This window comes from Heptranchias perlo, chromosome 9, assembly GCF_035084215.1.
Source record: "Heptranchias perlo isolate sHepPer1 chromosome 9, sHepPer1.hap1, whole genome shotgun sequence".
Lineage (NCBI taxonomy): Eukaryota > Metazoa > Chordata > Chondrichthyes > Hexanchiformes > Hexanchidae > Heptranchias > Heptranchias perlo.
The window spans coordinates 8357499-8372115 of record NC_090333.1 but is presented as its reverse complement, the minus strand read 5'-3'; the positions used below and the strand labels follow the sequence as shown (position 1 = coordinate 8372115).

The 14617-nt window shown below is 45.5% G+C and overlaps 1 protein-coding gene across 1 annotated transcript in view; it reads right to left on the bottom strand.

Moving 5' to 3' along the window:
- Positions 1 to 2824: 2824 nt before the first annotated feature.
- The window catches only part of uox (urate oxidase), a 36718-nt gene continuing 24925 nt past the window's right edge, over positions 2825 to 14617 (bottom strand). The window contains exons 6-9 of the mRNA XM_067989643.1: positions 11900 to 12086; positions 10535 to 10658; positions 5437 to 5520; positions 2825 to 3367 (exon numbers count right to left, since the gene is read on the bottom strand). Of these exons, the coding sequence (XP_067845744.1) occupies positions 3293 to 3367; positions 5437 to 5520; positions 10535 to 10658; positions 11900 to 12086 (470 nt within the window). The 3' untranslated portion in view covers positions 2825 to 3292. The remainder of the gene's footprint in view (positions 3368 to 5436; positions 5521 to 10534; positions 10659 to 11899; positions 12087 to 14617) is intronic.

The following is a 14617-nucleotide window of genomic DNA, read 5'->3' as shown; positions in this document are numbered from 1 at the left end:
CACCACTCCGCCATTTGCTTCGCGAAAAGGGCATCTCACCCTTAGCCTCCCTGTTTTTTTTTTAACGAACTTGCTGTATTTGCCACTAATTGTCCGTTAAACTCGGCACAGAAAGTCAAGTTGTTATTACGAGTGTAAGTACTCTTAATGACGTAATGAGTGTTAATTACTGCCAATCAACCTGGCACTGAAAATTAACTCTTACAAGTGTGGAGTCTCATTCCTTCAGGTGTTGGATTTTTCAGAGATTTTATAAATGCCAAATTTAATTTGTTTTCCTTTTTGTCTTTTCTTTCTTTCTCTCTCTTAATCAAATCTTTCTTTCCCTCTCTTTCTATACCTGATTTGATATTGAATTCACCCTCTCTAATTTATACTTCCTTCTCAGTCCTTGAGCTGTTTATTTCCCCAATCCTTCAACCTCATGGGTTAAGGAGATACCCTGTTGCTTGCCTTGTTCACTCAGGTCCCAGATGCCGTTTCCCTCGCTGCCCCGTTATCAGTTCGCACTTTCAGCAACTTCGTGGGCAAAAATTTTTTGAGTCGAAGGGCGTAGAGGCAAGTCTAACTAACGGCAGATGCTGTTAGATGCCCCGCTCCACCAAATTCTGGCCAAATGTAAAAGGTCATAGGTGAGGTCATAGAAATGTGTTTAAAATAATTTGCAAGTAAATAAGAGGGTGAACAGATAGGGGAGAGGCCCATACAAATGAAGAGGTGGGAAAATGGGGACACTGGAGAGGGAAAGAGACTGCAAGTGTAGTAGGTATAAAACTACAATTGACATTACTGGCAAAACACACTGGGTCAGCCAGTCCTGAAAAGATGAACAAAAGAGGCGAACACTACAGGAGCAGATCCTCATCTAGCACTATATTCTGATGAAGGGTCTACACAGAAAGGTACCAGGGAGGGAGAGCTTTTAGTGGGGGTGGCAGAATAGTGCACAAGCGTATCCCAGTTGGGTAGATGGAGTTAAGATACAGATCAGCCACTATCTAATTGAATGGCAGAACCTGCTCAAGGGCCTGAATGGCCTCCTCCTGTGCCTAGAGGGAGCGGTCACTTTGGGAAATGGAAGGGGAGGAGAAGATATGCTTAGTGGTCGGATTGTTTTGTGGCTGGCAGAAATAATGCAAGATGATGACTGATGTGTGAAGATTGGTGAGATTGAAGGTGAGGACAAGAGGGATCCCTGGTGTTGTTGTGTTGGGGGAGCGGGTGGACAAAGTCATGGGTCCCGTTGACCACAGTGGAAGGGAAACATCGGCTGAGGGAAAAGGACATTTCCGAAGCTCTGGTGTAGAAAATGGAGTCATTAGGGCAAGACAAAGGAATGGGGAGAAAGGGATGGAATCTGTACCGGAATCAGGTGTGAAGAAGCAGGGTGGTTGTGGGAGTCTGTAGGCCTGCAGTAGATACCTGTGGAACGTCTATTGCCAGAGATAAACCACATGAAGGCAAAGGATGTGCATAACTTGAAAGCATTGAAGGAATTCTCAAGAGTAGGGAGCAGCATCATCATAGTCATCAATGTAACACAGTAAACCAGGGAGGAGGTCCAAGTCGGATTGGAACAAAGGGTGCTGCACATATTCTATAAAAAGACAGACATAGCCGGCAACCATACGAGTCTCTTTAATTACACCTTTTTATCTGAAGGAAGTGAGTACAAATACAAGAAAAGTTGTTCAAGGTGACGACTAATTTAGCCAGGTGGCGAAGAGAGGTGGTGGATGGGGACTGGTTGGGCTGCTATTAAAGGAGTAAGTGGAAGACCCAGAGACTCTCCTGGTGAGGATGCAGGTGTAGGGGGACTGCATTTCCATGGTGAAAAGGAAACAATTGGGGCTGGAGAATCTAAGAATCATTAAAGCTGCATTGGGCAGCAGAAGAATCAGTGCTGGTGGATGTAGCTGGGTTGGGACAACAGAGTCAAGATAAGAGGAAATTAGTTAAGTGGGACAGGAGACGCGCTGAAATTATCGGTTGGTTGGGACAGTCGTGTTTGCATATCTCGGGGAGGAGGTGGAAACAAGTGGTGTGCACATCTCGTTGCGGTTTGTGGGATCTTGCTGTGCAAATTGGCTGCCTCATTTCCTACTTTACAACAGTTACTACACGAACAAAATTGGCTCATTGGTTGTGAAATGCTTTGGGATGTCCTGAGGTCGTGAACGGCGCTGTACAAATGCATGTCTTTTCTTGGGGAAACAATGTGATTGGAGGTAGAGAGATGACGTCAGTAAGACTCTGGGAAATAATGACTAAATGTTCAGTGATGGGGTCCCAGTCCAGGAGACAGGATGAGTCATCACAATTCAGACTCGGGCAGGTCGAGGTCCTTCCGCCATAAAACAACAGCACCCTGTTTGTTAGCAGGTTTGATGATGATGTCAAGATTGGAACTGGGAAGGGAGAGCTACAGGTTTCGAAGAGGTAGATTGGAGTGAGTAGGGAGTTCAAAAGCAACTGCCCCCGTCCCCCCTTCTTCCTTTCTGTAAGGTGCTGAGATACAGGTCTGTTGGTGTGGTAGGACTTCTGTTTATCTTCTGTAAAGCTGGAGAGTAAATGTCGATGCACTATTTGACCACGGCAACCAGTCCTGTCCTCGCTCTCCTCCACTGGCTCCTCATTCCCTCTGGCATTGGTTTCAGAATCTCCATCCTATTTTGTAAGTCATTCCACCCTACATCCCAGCGCACACTCTTCTGAATCCTTAATTGCTGAACATGCATGGCTCCTCCTCCCTCTTTCCCCTCCCCTCCCCTCCTAAATCCCTCCATCTTCCCACATCTCTCCCCACCTCAAAAGTCCCCTCAAACGTTTTGCCCATGCTATGCCTCTCACCCGCTACTCTGTGTCTAATTCGCTCCTTTTTGGAACGCCTTGGGATCTTTCACTTCTTTAAAGGGTAAGGTATTTTTTTTTTGGCCCTGATCCTTGTCCATAAGTAGCATCCACACATATACAGAGACAATACAGGCAGTTCATTCCCTCCCTACCCAGGTGAAACGGAGGATAATTAGAGATCGACTAATGCAGAACCCAAAGACCTTTTCATTCCAAATTTAAAATGCAGAGTTACAAATCTAGAAGCGAGAAATACAACACATCAGCGACGGTTCAACATTTAACCTTCAGTGAGGGAACTATAAATTTGTTTCATATTTTCCATTTGCTTTGCTCCTTGTGAGGCTTGATTGCTTATTTTGATCTGCTTCCTGAACGTTTGAATCAAACGTGAGGCATAAATGCAACCATTAGAGTGACCATCTTTTGTAGGGAGCGGCTACAGTTTGGATGCAAACCTCTTTCGTACAGTGCCCATAATATTACCAGAGGGGTTATCTACAGGCAGGAGAACCTAAAGCAGATGAGAATATAGACATCAGCATTTAAATTAGTTAATTGATGTAACTATCAGAGTTTCATGCATTGATATTTTTAATTCGAGTCAACTGATGAGACTGTCTACTGTCTTTGCAATTTCCAGCTGACACAAACACATCCAAATATTATATTGAAATGATATGTTACATGCTACAATCAGAATTTCCATGGTAATGCTCATGGTATGCCACAGGGATCGGTGCTGGGTCCCTTGCTGTTTGTGGTCTACATTAATGACTTGGATATGAATGTAAAAGGTATGATCAGTAAGTTCGCAGTAAGTTCGCTGATGATACAAAGATTGGTAGGGTGGTAAATAGCGAGGAGGATAGCCTCAGTCTGCAGGACGATATAGATGGGTTGGTCAGATGGGCGGAACAGTGGCAAATGGAATTTAACCCGGAAAAGTGCGAGGTGATGCACTTTGGAGGGACTAACAAGGCAAGGGAATACACAATGAATGGGAGGACCCTAGGCAAGACAGAGGGTCAGAGGGATCTTGGTGTGCAAGTTCACAGATCCCTGAAGGCGGCGGAACAGGTAGATAAGGTGGTAAAGAAGGCATATGGGATACTTGCCTTTATTAGCCGAGGCATAGAATATAAGAGCAAGGAGGTTATGATGGAGCTGTATAAAACACTGGTTAGGCCACAGCTGGAGTACTGTGTGCAGTTCTGGTCGCCACACTACAGGAAGGATGTGATCGCTTTGGAGAGGGTGCAGAGGAGATTCACCAGGATGTTACCAGGGCTGGAGCGCTTCAGCTATGAAGAGAGACTGGGAAGATTGGGTTTGTTTTCCTTGGAGCAGAGGAGGCTGAGGGGGGACATGATTGAGGTGTACAAAATTATGAGGGGCACAGATAGGATGGATACTAAGGAGCTTTTTCCCTTCGTTGAGGGTTCTATAACAAGGGGACATAGATTCAAGGTAAAAGGCGGGAGGTTTAGAGGGGATTTGAGAAAGAACTTTTTCACCCAGAGGGTGGTTGGAGTCTGGAACTCACTGCCTGAAAGGGTTGTGGAGGCAGGAACCCTCACAACATTCAAGAAGCATTTGGATGAGCACTTGAAATGCCATAGCATACAAGGCTACGGACCAAATGCTGGAATATGGGATTAGAGTAGACAGGGCTGATGGCCGGCGCAGACACGATGGGCCGAAGGGCCTCTATCCGTGCTGTATAACTCTATGACTCTATGATAACACACTTTTATAACGACTTACACTATCATTATATCAGATAACCAACAATGCAATATTCTGTCGCGAAGTTGTACTTGTGTTTCATCTAGCCTGTCCTTTAAGGCCACAAAATCTAACTGCTGTAAAGGGAACATTACAAGTCAGTTGCTGTTGGTGAGAGGTTTGCAAATTGGAGGCTGCTCCAGGTCAGAGGAAACCAGCCTGAAATAACTGGTTAGTAGATCAAATTAGGAACGACTGTGGAATTAACTTTTGTCAGGTGTGATGTCCTGCAGACCTGAGGCTTGACTCCAGATGGCCATAGTTCACTGAAATTGGTGGAGCTCCAGCACTCATTATAAAGCCTGAATAAGCCGGGCCTCTTTTCTCTAAAAAAAAGACTGAGGGGTGACCTGATAGAGGTCTTTAAGATTATGAAAGGGTTTTAATAGAATAGATATTTCCACTTGTGGGGGCAATCCAAAACTAGAGGTCATAAATATAAGATAGTCACTAATAAATCCAATAAGGAATTCAGGAGAAACTTCTTTATCCAGAGAATGTGGAACTCGCTACCATGTGGAGTGGCTGAAGTGAATAGTATAGATGCTATAGATTTAAGGGGAAGTTAGATATGTACTAGAGGTAGAAAGGAATGGAAGGGTACGTTGATCGGGTTAGTTGAAGTAGAGCGGGAGGAGGCTCGTGTGGAACGTAAACACCAGCACGGACCAATTGGGCAGAATGGCCTGTTTTTGTGCTGTAAATACTTTTTCAATAATTTTTTCAATACTTTTGACACTTTGAAGGCTGACAGACTATATCTATATGTATATATACATATAGTGCACAGCTTACCTCGTCATTATTATGAATTCCAAGCTTTGTCATATCTATTGTGAAGTAATGCTTATTTGGCATGACTATTTCAATCTCTTCCATCTAAAACACAGAAATACAAAAACACACATTATAGACTGGTAATCGATCTTCAAGGACCAATGTGTGCTAAGATGTACCTTTTTGTTATATATCTATTGAGATTTTGGAAAATTGCATTAGCATATTAGGGAAATATATACAATACATATATTTTGCAAAACTCTGCCTTGTTTTAAAAGCCATTTGGTTTCTTAATGTAAATGCACCATGAAACTATTTTCAGCATTTGTCTATAGTCTTATGATCCTTTTCTAGCTGCAGAAGCAGTAAGACCTACAAAAAGGGAGTATGAAAAGAAACTTGCAAGGGATATCAAAATCAACACATTTTTACAGTTGTATTAGGAAAAAGTGGGTGGTCAAGAGCAATTTGGGCCCCTTTTAAAAAAAACTGGTAATGGTGATATTATAAATGAAAATAAGGAAATGGTGGACATGTTAAATAATTACTTTGTGTCAATATTTACAGTAGAGGAAGAGGATAGAACTCCAGACACCCCAAGGAAACTAATTTTGAATCGGGGATGGGGCTCACCGTAATTAAAGAAAGCAAATTAACGGTAATGAGGAAAGTAATGGCACTAAAGAGTTACAAATCTCCAGGATCAAATGCTTTCCATCCCAGGGTTTTAAAGGAAGTAGGTGAGAACATTACAGAAACCCTAATGGAAGGAGGATGCTCTGTAAACATCCCCATCCTCAATGATGGCGGAGTCCAGCACTTGAGTGCAAAAGACAAGGCTGAAGCATTTGCAACCATCTTCGGCCAGAAGGGCCGAGTGGATGATCCATCTCGGCCTCCTCCCGATATCCCCACCATCACAGAAGCCGAACTTCAGCCAATTCGATTCACTCCACGTGATATCAAGAAACGGCTGAGTGCACTGGATACAGCAAAGGCTATGGGCCCCGACAGAATCTCGCCTGTAGTGCTGAAGACTTGTGCTCCAGAACTAGCCGTGCCTCAAGCCAAACTGTTCCAGTACAGCTACAACACTGGCATCTACCCGACAGTGTGGAAAATTGCCCAGGTATGTCCTGTCCACAAAAAGCAGGACAAATCCAATCCGGCCAATTACCACCCCATCAGTCTCAATCATCAGCAAAGTGATGGAAGGTGTCGTCGACAGTACTATCAAGCGGCACTTACTCACCAATAACCTGCTCACCGATGCTCAGTTTGGGTTCCGCCAGGACCACTTGGCTCCAGACCTCATTACAGCCTTGATCCAAACATGGACAGAAGAGCTGAATTCAGAGGTGAGGTGAGAGTGACTGCCCTTGACATCAAGGCAGCATTTGACCGAGTGTGGCACCAAGGAGCCCGAGTAAAATTAAAGTCAATGGGAATCGAGGAAAACTCTCCAGTGGCTGGAGTCATACCGAGCGCAAAGGAAGATGGTAGTGGTTGTTGGAGGCCAATCATCTCAGCCCCAGGACATTGCTGCAGGAGTTCCTCAGGGCAGTGTCCTAGGCCCAACCATCTTCAGCTGCTTCATCAATGACCTTCCCTCCATCATAAGGTCAGAAATGGGGATGTTCACTGATGATTGCACAGTGTTCAGTTCCATTCGCAACCCCTCAGGTAATGAAGCAGTCCATGCCCACATGCAGCAAGACCTGGACAACATCCAGGCTTGGGCTGATAAGTGGCAAGTAACATTCGCTCCAGACAAGTGCCAGGCAATGACCATCTCCAAAAAGAGAGAGTCTAACCACCTCCCCTTGACATTCAACGGCATTACCATCACCGAATCCCTCACCATCAACATCCTGGGGGTCACCATTGACCAGAAACTTAACTAGACCAGCCACATAAATACTGTGGCTACAAGAGCAGGCCAGAGGCTGGGTATTCTGCGGCGAGTAACTCACCTCCTGACTCCCCAAAGCCTTTCCACCACCTACAAGGCACAAGTCAGGAGTGTGATGGAATACTCTCTACTTGTCTGGATGAGTGCAGCTCCAACAACTCTCAAGAAGCTCAACACCATCCAGGACAAAGCAGCCTGCTCGATTGGCACCCCATCCACCACCCTAAACATTCACTCCCTTCACCACTGGCGCACAGTGGCTGCAGTGTGTACCATCCACAGGATGCACTGCAGCAACTCGCCAAGGCTTCTTCGACAGCACCTCCCAAACCCGCGACCTCTACCACCTAGAAGGACAAGGACAGCAGGCACATGGGAACAACACCACCTGCACGTTCCCCTCCAACTCACACACCATCCCAACTTGGAAATATATCGTCATTCCTTCATCGTCACTGGGTCAAAATCCTGGAAGTCCCTTCCTAACAGCACTGTGGGAGAACCTTCACCACACGGACTGCAGCAGTTCAAGAAGGCGGCTCACCACCACCTTCTCGAGGGCAATTAAGGATGGGCAATAAATGCTAGCCTCGCCAGCGACGCCCACATCCCATGAACGAATAAAAAAAAATCCAAAGTTCTCTCGATTCAGGAGCCGTTCCTTTACATTGGAAAATTGCACGTCACTTTGCCGTTTAAGAAAGGTGAGGGAAACCAGGGAATTATGGACCAGTTAGTCTAACATCTGTTGTTGGGAAATTACTGGAGTCTATAATTAAGGATGCAGTGACTGAACACCTTGAAATTTTTCAGCTGATCATAGAAAATTTCAAATTTGAGATTGATAGATTTTTTTTTTGTTAGGCAAGGATATTAAGGAATTAGGAACCACGACAGCTAGATGGAGTTAAGATACAGATCAGCCGTGACCTAATTGGATGGTGGAACAGGCTCGAGAGACTGAATGGCCTACTCCTGTTATGTTCCTGTGTCTATTGGTCTTCTGTTGCTGTCCTTATTCCTTGTGATGTGGAGATGCCGGTGATGGACTGGGGTGGACAAATGTAAGGAATCTTACAACACCAGGTTATAGTCCAACAGTTTTATTTGAAAATCACAAGCTTTTGGAGGCTTTCTCCTTCGTCAGGTGAGTCACCTGACCACAACCTGAATTTTTATTTCTATTGCTCTTGCCGGAAAAAGGGGAGGTGGAAGTGAGTGGCTTCTGCTCGGTACCTCCCTACATCAGCATGGCGGTCATTAGAAGCTCACTCTGAGGTAGGTTGTGGAGACTCAGCTGAGTATTGTTAGAGTGGCAAATGGGTGTCAAACTGTACTGATTTTAATAAAAATAAACTGTAAACCAAATGCTACAGTAATCCCTACCAGGATCTATTATTATATGTAATAAAAACAGAAAATGCTGGAAATACTCAGCAAGTCTGGCAGCATCTGTGGAGAAAGAAACAGAGTTAATGTTTCAGGTCGATGACCTGTCGTCAGACCTGGAAGAAGTTAAAGATTTAACAGTTTTAAAGCAGAGCCAGGGAAAGGGGGGGGGGGGGGGGGGGTGGAGAGGAGAGGAGAGGAGAGGGGAGGAAAGAACAAAAGGGAAGGTCTGTGATGGGTGGAGGGCAAGAGAGATTAAATGACAAAAGGGATGATGGTGCAAGGCAAGGAGGGTGGGAATGGGACAGGGAAAGAAACAAAAGATGGGTCTCGAGGAGCTGTAAATGGCAACAGCAGAACCATTAGCAGCACTTGCTGTCTGAAAAAATGGGAGGAGTGGTTATGATCTGAAGTTATTGAAATCAATGTTGAGTCCGGAAGGTTGTAAAGCGCCTTATCAAAAAATGAGGTGCTGTTCCTTGAGTTTTTGTTGAGCTTCATTGGAACAGTGTAGAAGGCCGAGGTCAGAGTGGGATCGGGACAGAGAATTAAAATGGCAAGCGGCTGGAAGGTCAGGGTCACACTTGTGGACTGAGTGGAGGTGTTCAGCAAAGGGATCGCCCAATCTGCCTTTGGTCTCCCCAATGTAGAGGAGACCGCATCGTGAGCAGCAAATACAGTGTACTAAATTGAAAGACTTACAAGCAAATTGCTGTTTTACCTGGAAGGAGTGTTTGGGGCCCTGGACAGGTAGCTGTGGGAGTCGGTGGGCTTATAGCAGATATTGGTCGACAGCCTATCCCCAGAAATGGAGATGGAGAAGTCGAGGAAGGGAAGAGTCGGGGATGGACCATGTGAAGGCGAGGGAAGGGTGGAAATTGGAAGCAAAGTTGATGAAGTTTTCCAGTTTGGGGCGAGAACAGGAAACAGCACCGATACAGTCATCAATGTACCAGGAAAAAGAGGTGAGGGAGGGGACGTGGGTAGGACTGGAACAAAGAATGTTCCACATATCCCACAAAAAGGCAGGCATAGCAAGGACCCATATGGGTTCCCATAGTGACCCCTTTTATTTGGAGGAAGTGAGTGGAATCAAAGGAGAAGCTGTTCAACGTAAGAACAAGTTCAGCCAGGTGGAGGAGGGTGGTGGTGGATGGGGACTGGTTGGGCCTCCGTTCAAGGAAGGAGCGAAGGGCCCGCAGGCCGTCCTAATGGGGGATGGAGGTGCAGATGGACTGGACGCCCATGATGAAAAGGAGATGGTTGTAGCCGGGAAACTGAAAACAGTCCGTGGTGGAGGGCATAGGAAGAGTCGCAGATGGTATTATAAGGCTGGAGGATGTTGTAGAGATAGGCTGAGGCAAGACCGTTGAGAAGTTTTCAATTTGAGATATTGGAGAATGGGCATCAAAGGTCAGTCGAAGGTGAAGGGCAAGAGGGACTTAGTGTAGGTCAGAATATAACTAATCAGTAATGGGGTTAATATTACAACTTCCATTGTATAGCGCCCCTCACACAGTAGAGCGTCTCACAGCATTTTACAAGGGGGAAGATAAAGACGCCAATTAAGGGGCACACAGAAAGCATAGTCGAAAAGATTGTTCTTCAAGAGGCTTTTGAAGGCAACGAGAGAGGCAGTGAGGGGAGGTGGTATTTGTTGGGGGGGGGGGGGGGTGCATTCCAAAGTGCAGGGGGAGATTAGTGACGGAAAGATTGGTCCGTAAGGGTGGAGTGAAGGATGAACAGGAATCCACAGCGGGAGAAGCGAAAGGCGCAGGCGAGGACATAGGACATAACTACTTAAGGACTGACCTCTGGAACTCTGCTCAAACTGAGGCACTGGGCATCGTAGAGAGATTTCTGAACGGAGGGGGAGTATATACCGGAGTCGTAGGGACCGGCAAATGTCTCAATGATAGAGTCCTTCACTGAATTCCTAGGAAGAAAAGATAAACTTGGTTAGATCTTCTAGTCCACCAGTTTTGTCCCACTCCCCCTCACCCCTCTGCAGGTGTTGATTCCCGGTGCCATGCAGTTGCCTGAGTGCCAAAAAATTTCAGGTGCACTGAGACTGACAGGACTTTGGTTAAATATTGTGCAGGTCTCAGCAAGAATTTTTTTTCTCCCAAGCATATCAAATAAAATGGGAATCAAGCTCCAGAGTTCTCAGTTAGACTGATTATCAGGTGACCTTGGGGCTGTGCTGCACCTACCTGTTTTTCGGGCACAAATCCACGGCAGTGCATTGCTGGCATAAATGCAGGAAATTCGTGTGGGCCGGTCTTTTGCATGGAGGGCGGGGCGCGCAGCTATGTAAACCAGCGGCAGAGGGCCGCGGCAGACGCAACTCGCAAGCGGCAGGAACGATCAAGGAGATTTGCGCACACCCCGACATTTCAGCGTAAATTCAGTGACGCGTGCAAATTTCCTGGCCGAGAAAAATGGCGCTACACTCGTCTCGCGCCATAGGTGCCAGGAAATTCCAGATGTGGAGATGCCGGTGATGGACTGGGGTTGACAATTGTAAACAATTTTACAATACCAAGTTATAGTCCAGCAATTTTATTTTAAATTCACAAGCTTTCGGAGGCTTCCTCCTTCCTCAGGTGAACGATGTGGAATTCCAGGCCTGTGGTTCAATGGGGAGAATCAGAGCCGAGCCTGATCCCACCCTCCCTGAGACACAAGTGCTCCCAGCAGGTGGCGCTGGATAGTGCCCTTTCATCGAGTCATAGAATCATACAGCCCGGAAGGAAGCCATTCGGCCCATCATGCCTGTGCTGGCTCTTTGAAAGAGCTATCCGATTAGTCCCACTCCCCCAGCTCTTTCCCCATAGCCCTGCAATTTTTTTCCCTTTACGTAGGCCTTTTTACTACGTTAAAGGCGCTATATAAATGCAAGTTGTTGTTAAGAAGAACAATCTTAGCTTCTCCAGTCTCTCCACATAACTGTAGCCCCTCATCGCCCCCCGTACCGTTCTAGTAATTCTCCCCCTGACCTTCTCTGCTGTAAAGAGAACAATCCCAGCTCTTAATGCTGATTCCCGCTCTCGTCCAGAAACAACAGGCGGCGTGAGACACCCGGGGGAAAAAAATAGAGAGTCTGGTTCCCTCAAATTAAAAAGAATTCTATTATTGCATATATGAAAATAAGACACTGTACTTTCGAAAACCTACCAGGCAGCATCAAAGTTAACATGTCTGGGTGTGCTGTAGCGCCACTTAGCGTACACGACAGTGGAGAACACTCTGTCCTTCATTTCGGGCAGTGTGGTGAAAATGTCTTTTCGGAATCCCTCAAACCCAGACTGCGTTGTCTTTAAGACCTTCATGTTCTTGATTCCAGCATGAACCACGGGCAGTTCTGCAAACCAATCAAGAGCACGGTAAGAATATGGAGAGAGATATACACATACATACATATGTACATACATACACACATTGCCTTTAGAATAATTCGTAAGTGGCAGCCTTGGCTCAATGGCAGCGCTCTCGCCTGTGAGTCAGTAGGTCGTGGGTTCGAGCCCCACTCCAGAGACTTAAGCAGCTCATCTAGACTTGACGCTCCCAGTGCCTGTGCTGTGGGAGTGCTGCTGTGTTACTGAGGTGAGATGCTAGATCCAGGCCCTGACAGGAGAACATGTCGCTATTTGAAATAAGAGCAGGGAGTTTCTCTGGGGCCGTAGCCAATGTTCCTCTTTCAACCAAAAGCAGGTTAACTAGTCATTCAACACTGCATTTTCACAAATCTTTGAAGGTTGCAGGGCAAGTTGATCAGGCGGTTAAGAAAGCATATGGGATACGTGGTTTTGTAAATAGGGGCATTGAATACAAAAGCAAGGAAGTCAAGCTAAAACTTTACAAATCACTGGTTAGGCCTCAGCTGGAGTATTGTGTACAATTCTAGGCACCACAATTTAGGAAAGACGTCAAGGCCTCAGAGAGGGTACAGAGGAGGTTTACCAGGATGAGACCGGGGTGAGGGACTTCAGTTGTGAGGAGAGATTGGAGAAGCTGGGATTTTTCTCCTTAGAGCAGAGAAGGTTAAGGGGCGATCTAATAGAGGTATTCAAAATGATGAGGGGTTTTGATACAGCACATAGGGAGAAACTGGCAAGTGGGTCGGTAACCTGAGGTCTTAGATTTAAAATGATTGGCAAAAGAACTAGAGGGGAAATGAGGAGAAATTTTTTCACACAGAGGGTTGGAGATCTAGAACACATTACCTGAAAGGGTGGGGGAATAAAATTCCATAGGAACTTTCAAAAAGCAATTGGACATGTACTTGAAGAGGACTAATTTGCAGGGTAATGGGGAAAAAGCTGGGTTATGGGACTAAATTGGACAGCTCTTTCAAAGAGCCGGCACAGGCACGACGGGCCAAATGGCCTCCTTCTGTGCTGTAAGATTCTATGATTGTAACAACCTGCTTTTATATAGCACCTTTAACATCAAAATAATCAAAAAGGCTAATGGAATGTTAGCCTTTGTAACTAGCTGGCTAGAATGTAAAGGGGAGGAAGATTTGCTAGAGCTGTACTAAGCCCTGGTTAGACCACATCTGGATTAATGTGCGCAGTTCCAGGCACCGCAACTTAGAAAGGATATATTGGCCTTGGAAGGAGTGCAGTGCAGATTCACCAGAAAGTTACCAAGGCTCCAAGGGTTAGATTATAAGGCGAGATTACATAAACTAGGCTTGTATTCCCTGGAATATAGAAGGTTAAGGCGTGATTTGATTGAGGCTTTCAGGATTTTGAAAGAAATTGTTAGGGTAGATAGAGAGAAATTTTTTCCACTGGTGGGGGAGTCTTGGACAAGGGGACATAACCTTAAAATCAGAGCCAGGCCATTGAGTGGGGAAGTTAAGAAACACTTCTTCACGCAAAGGGAAGTATACAGTGGTATCCCCAGGGGTCAGTATTAGGACCACTGCTCTTTTTAATTTATATTAATGACCTGGACTTGGGTATAGAAGGTATCATTTCAAAGTTTGCAGATGACACGAAACTCAAAAATGTAGTAAACAATGTGGAGGATAGTAACAGACCTCAGGAGGACATAGGCAGACAGATGAAATGGGCAGACACATGGCAGATGAAATTTAACGCAGAGAAATATGAAGTGATGCATTTTGGTAGGATGAATGAGGAGAGGCAATATAAACTAAATGGTACAATTTTATTGGGGATGCAGGAACAGAGAGACCTGGGGGTGCATGTACACAAATCTTTGAAGGTGGCAGGACAAGTTGAGAATGCTTTTAAAAAAGCATATGGGATCCTGGGCTTTATTAATAGAGGCATAGAGTACAAAAGCAAGGAAATTATGCTAAACTTTTATCAAACACTGGTTAGGCCTCAGCTGGAGCATTGTGTTCAATTCTGGGCACCACACTTTAGGAAGGATGTTAAAGCCTTAGAGAGAGTGCAGAAGGGATTTACTTGAATGGTGTTAGCGAAGAGGGACTTCAGTTATGTGGAGAGATTGAAAAGCTGGGGTTGTTCTCCTTAGAACAAAGTTAAGAGGAGATTTGATAGTGGTGTTTAAAATCATGAAGGGTTTTGATAGAGTAAATAAGGAGAAACTGTTTCCAGTGGCAGAAGGGTCGGTAACCAGAGGACACAGATTTAAGGTGAGCGGCAAAAGAGCCAGAGGCGACATGAGGAAACATTTTTTTACGTAGCGAGTTGTTATGATCTTGAATGCATTGCCTGTAAGGGCAGTGGAAGTAGATTCAATAGTAACTTTCAAAAGGGAATTGGATAAATACTTGACAGGAAAAAAATTACAGGGCTATGGGGAAAGAGCAGGGGAATGAGACTAATTGGATAGCTCTTTCAAAGAGCCAGCACAGGCACGATGGGGAATGGCCTGCTCCTGTGCTGTACCTAC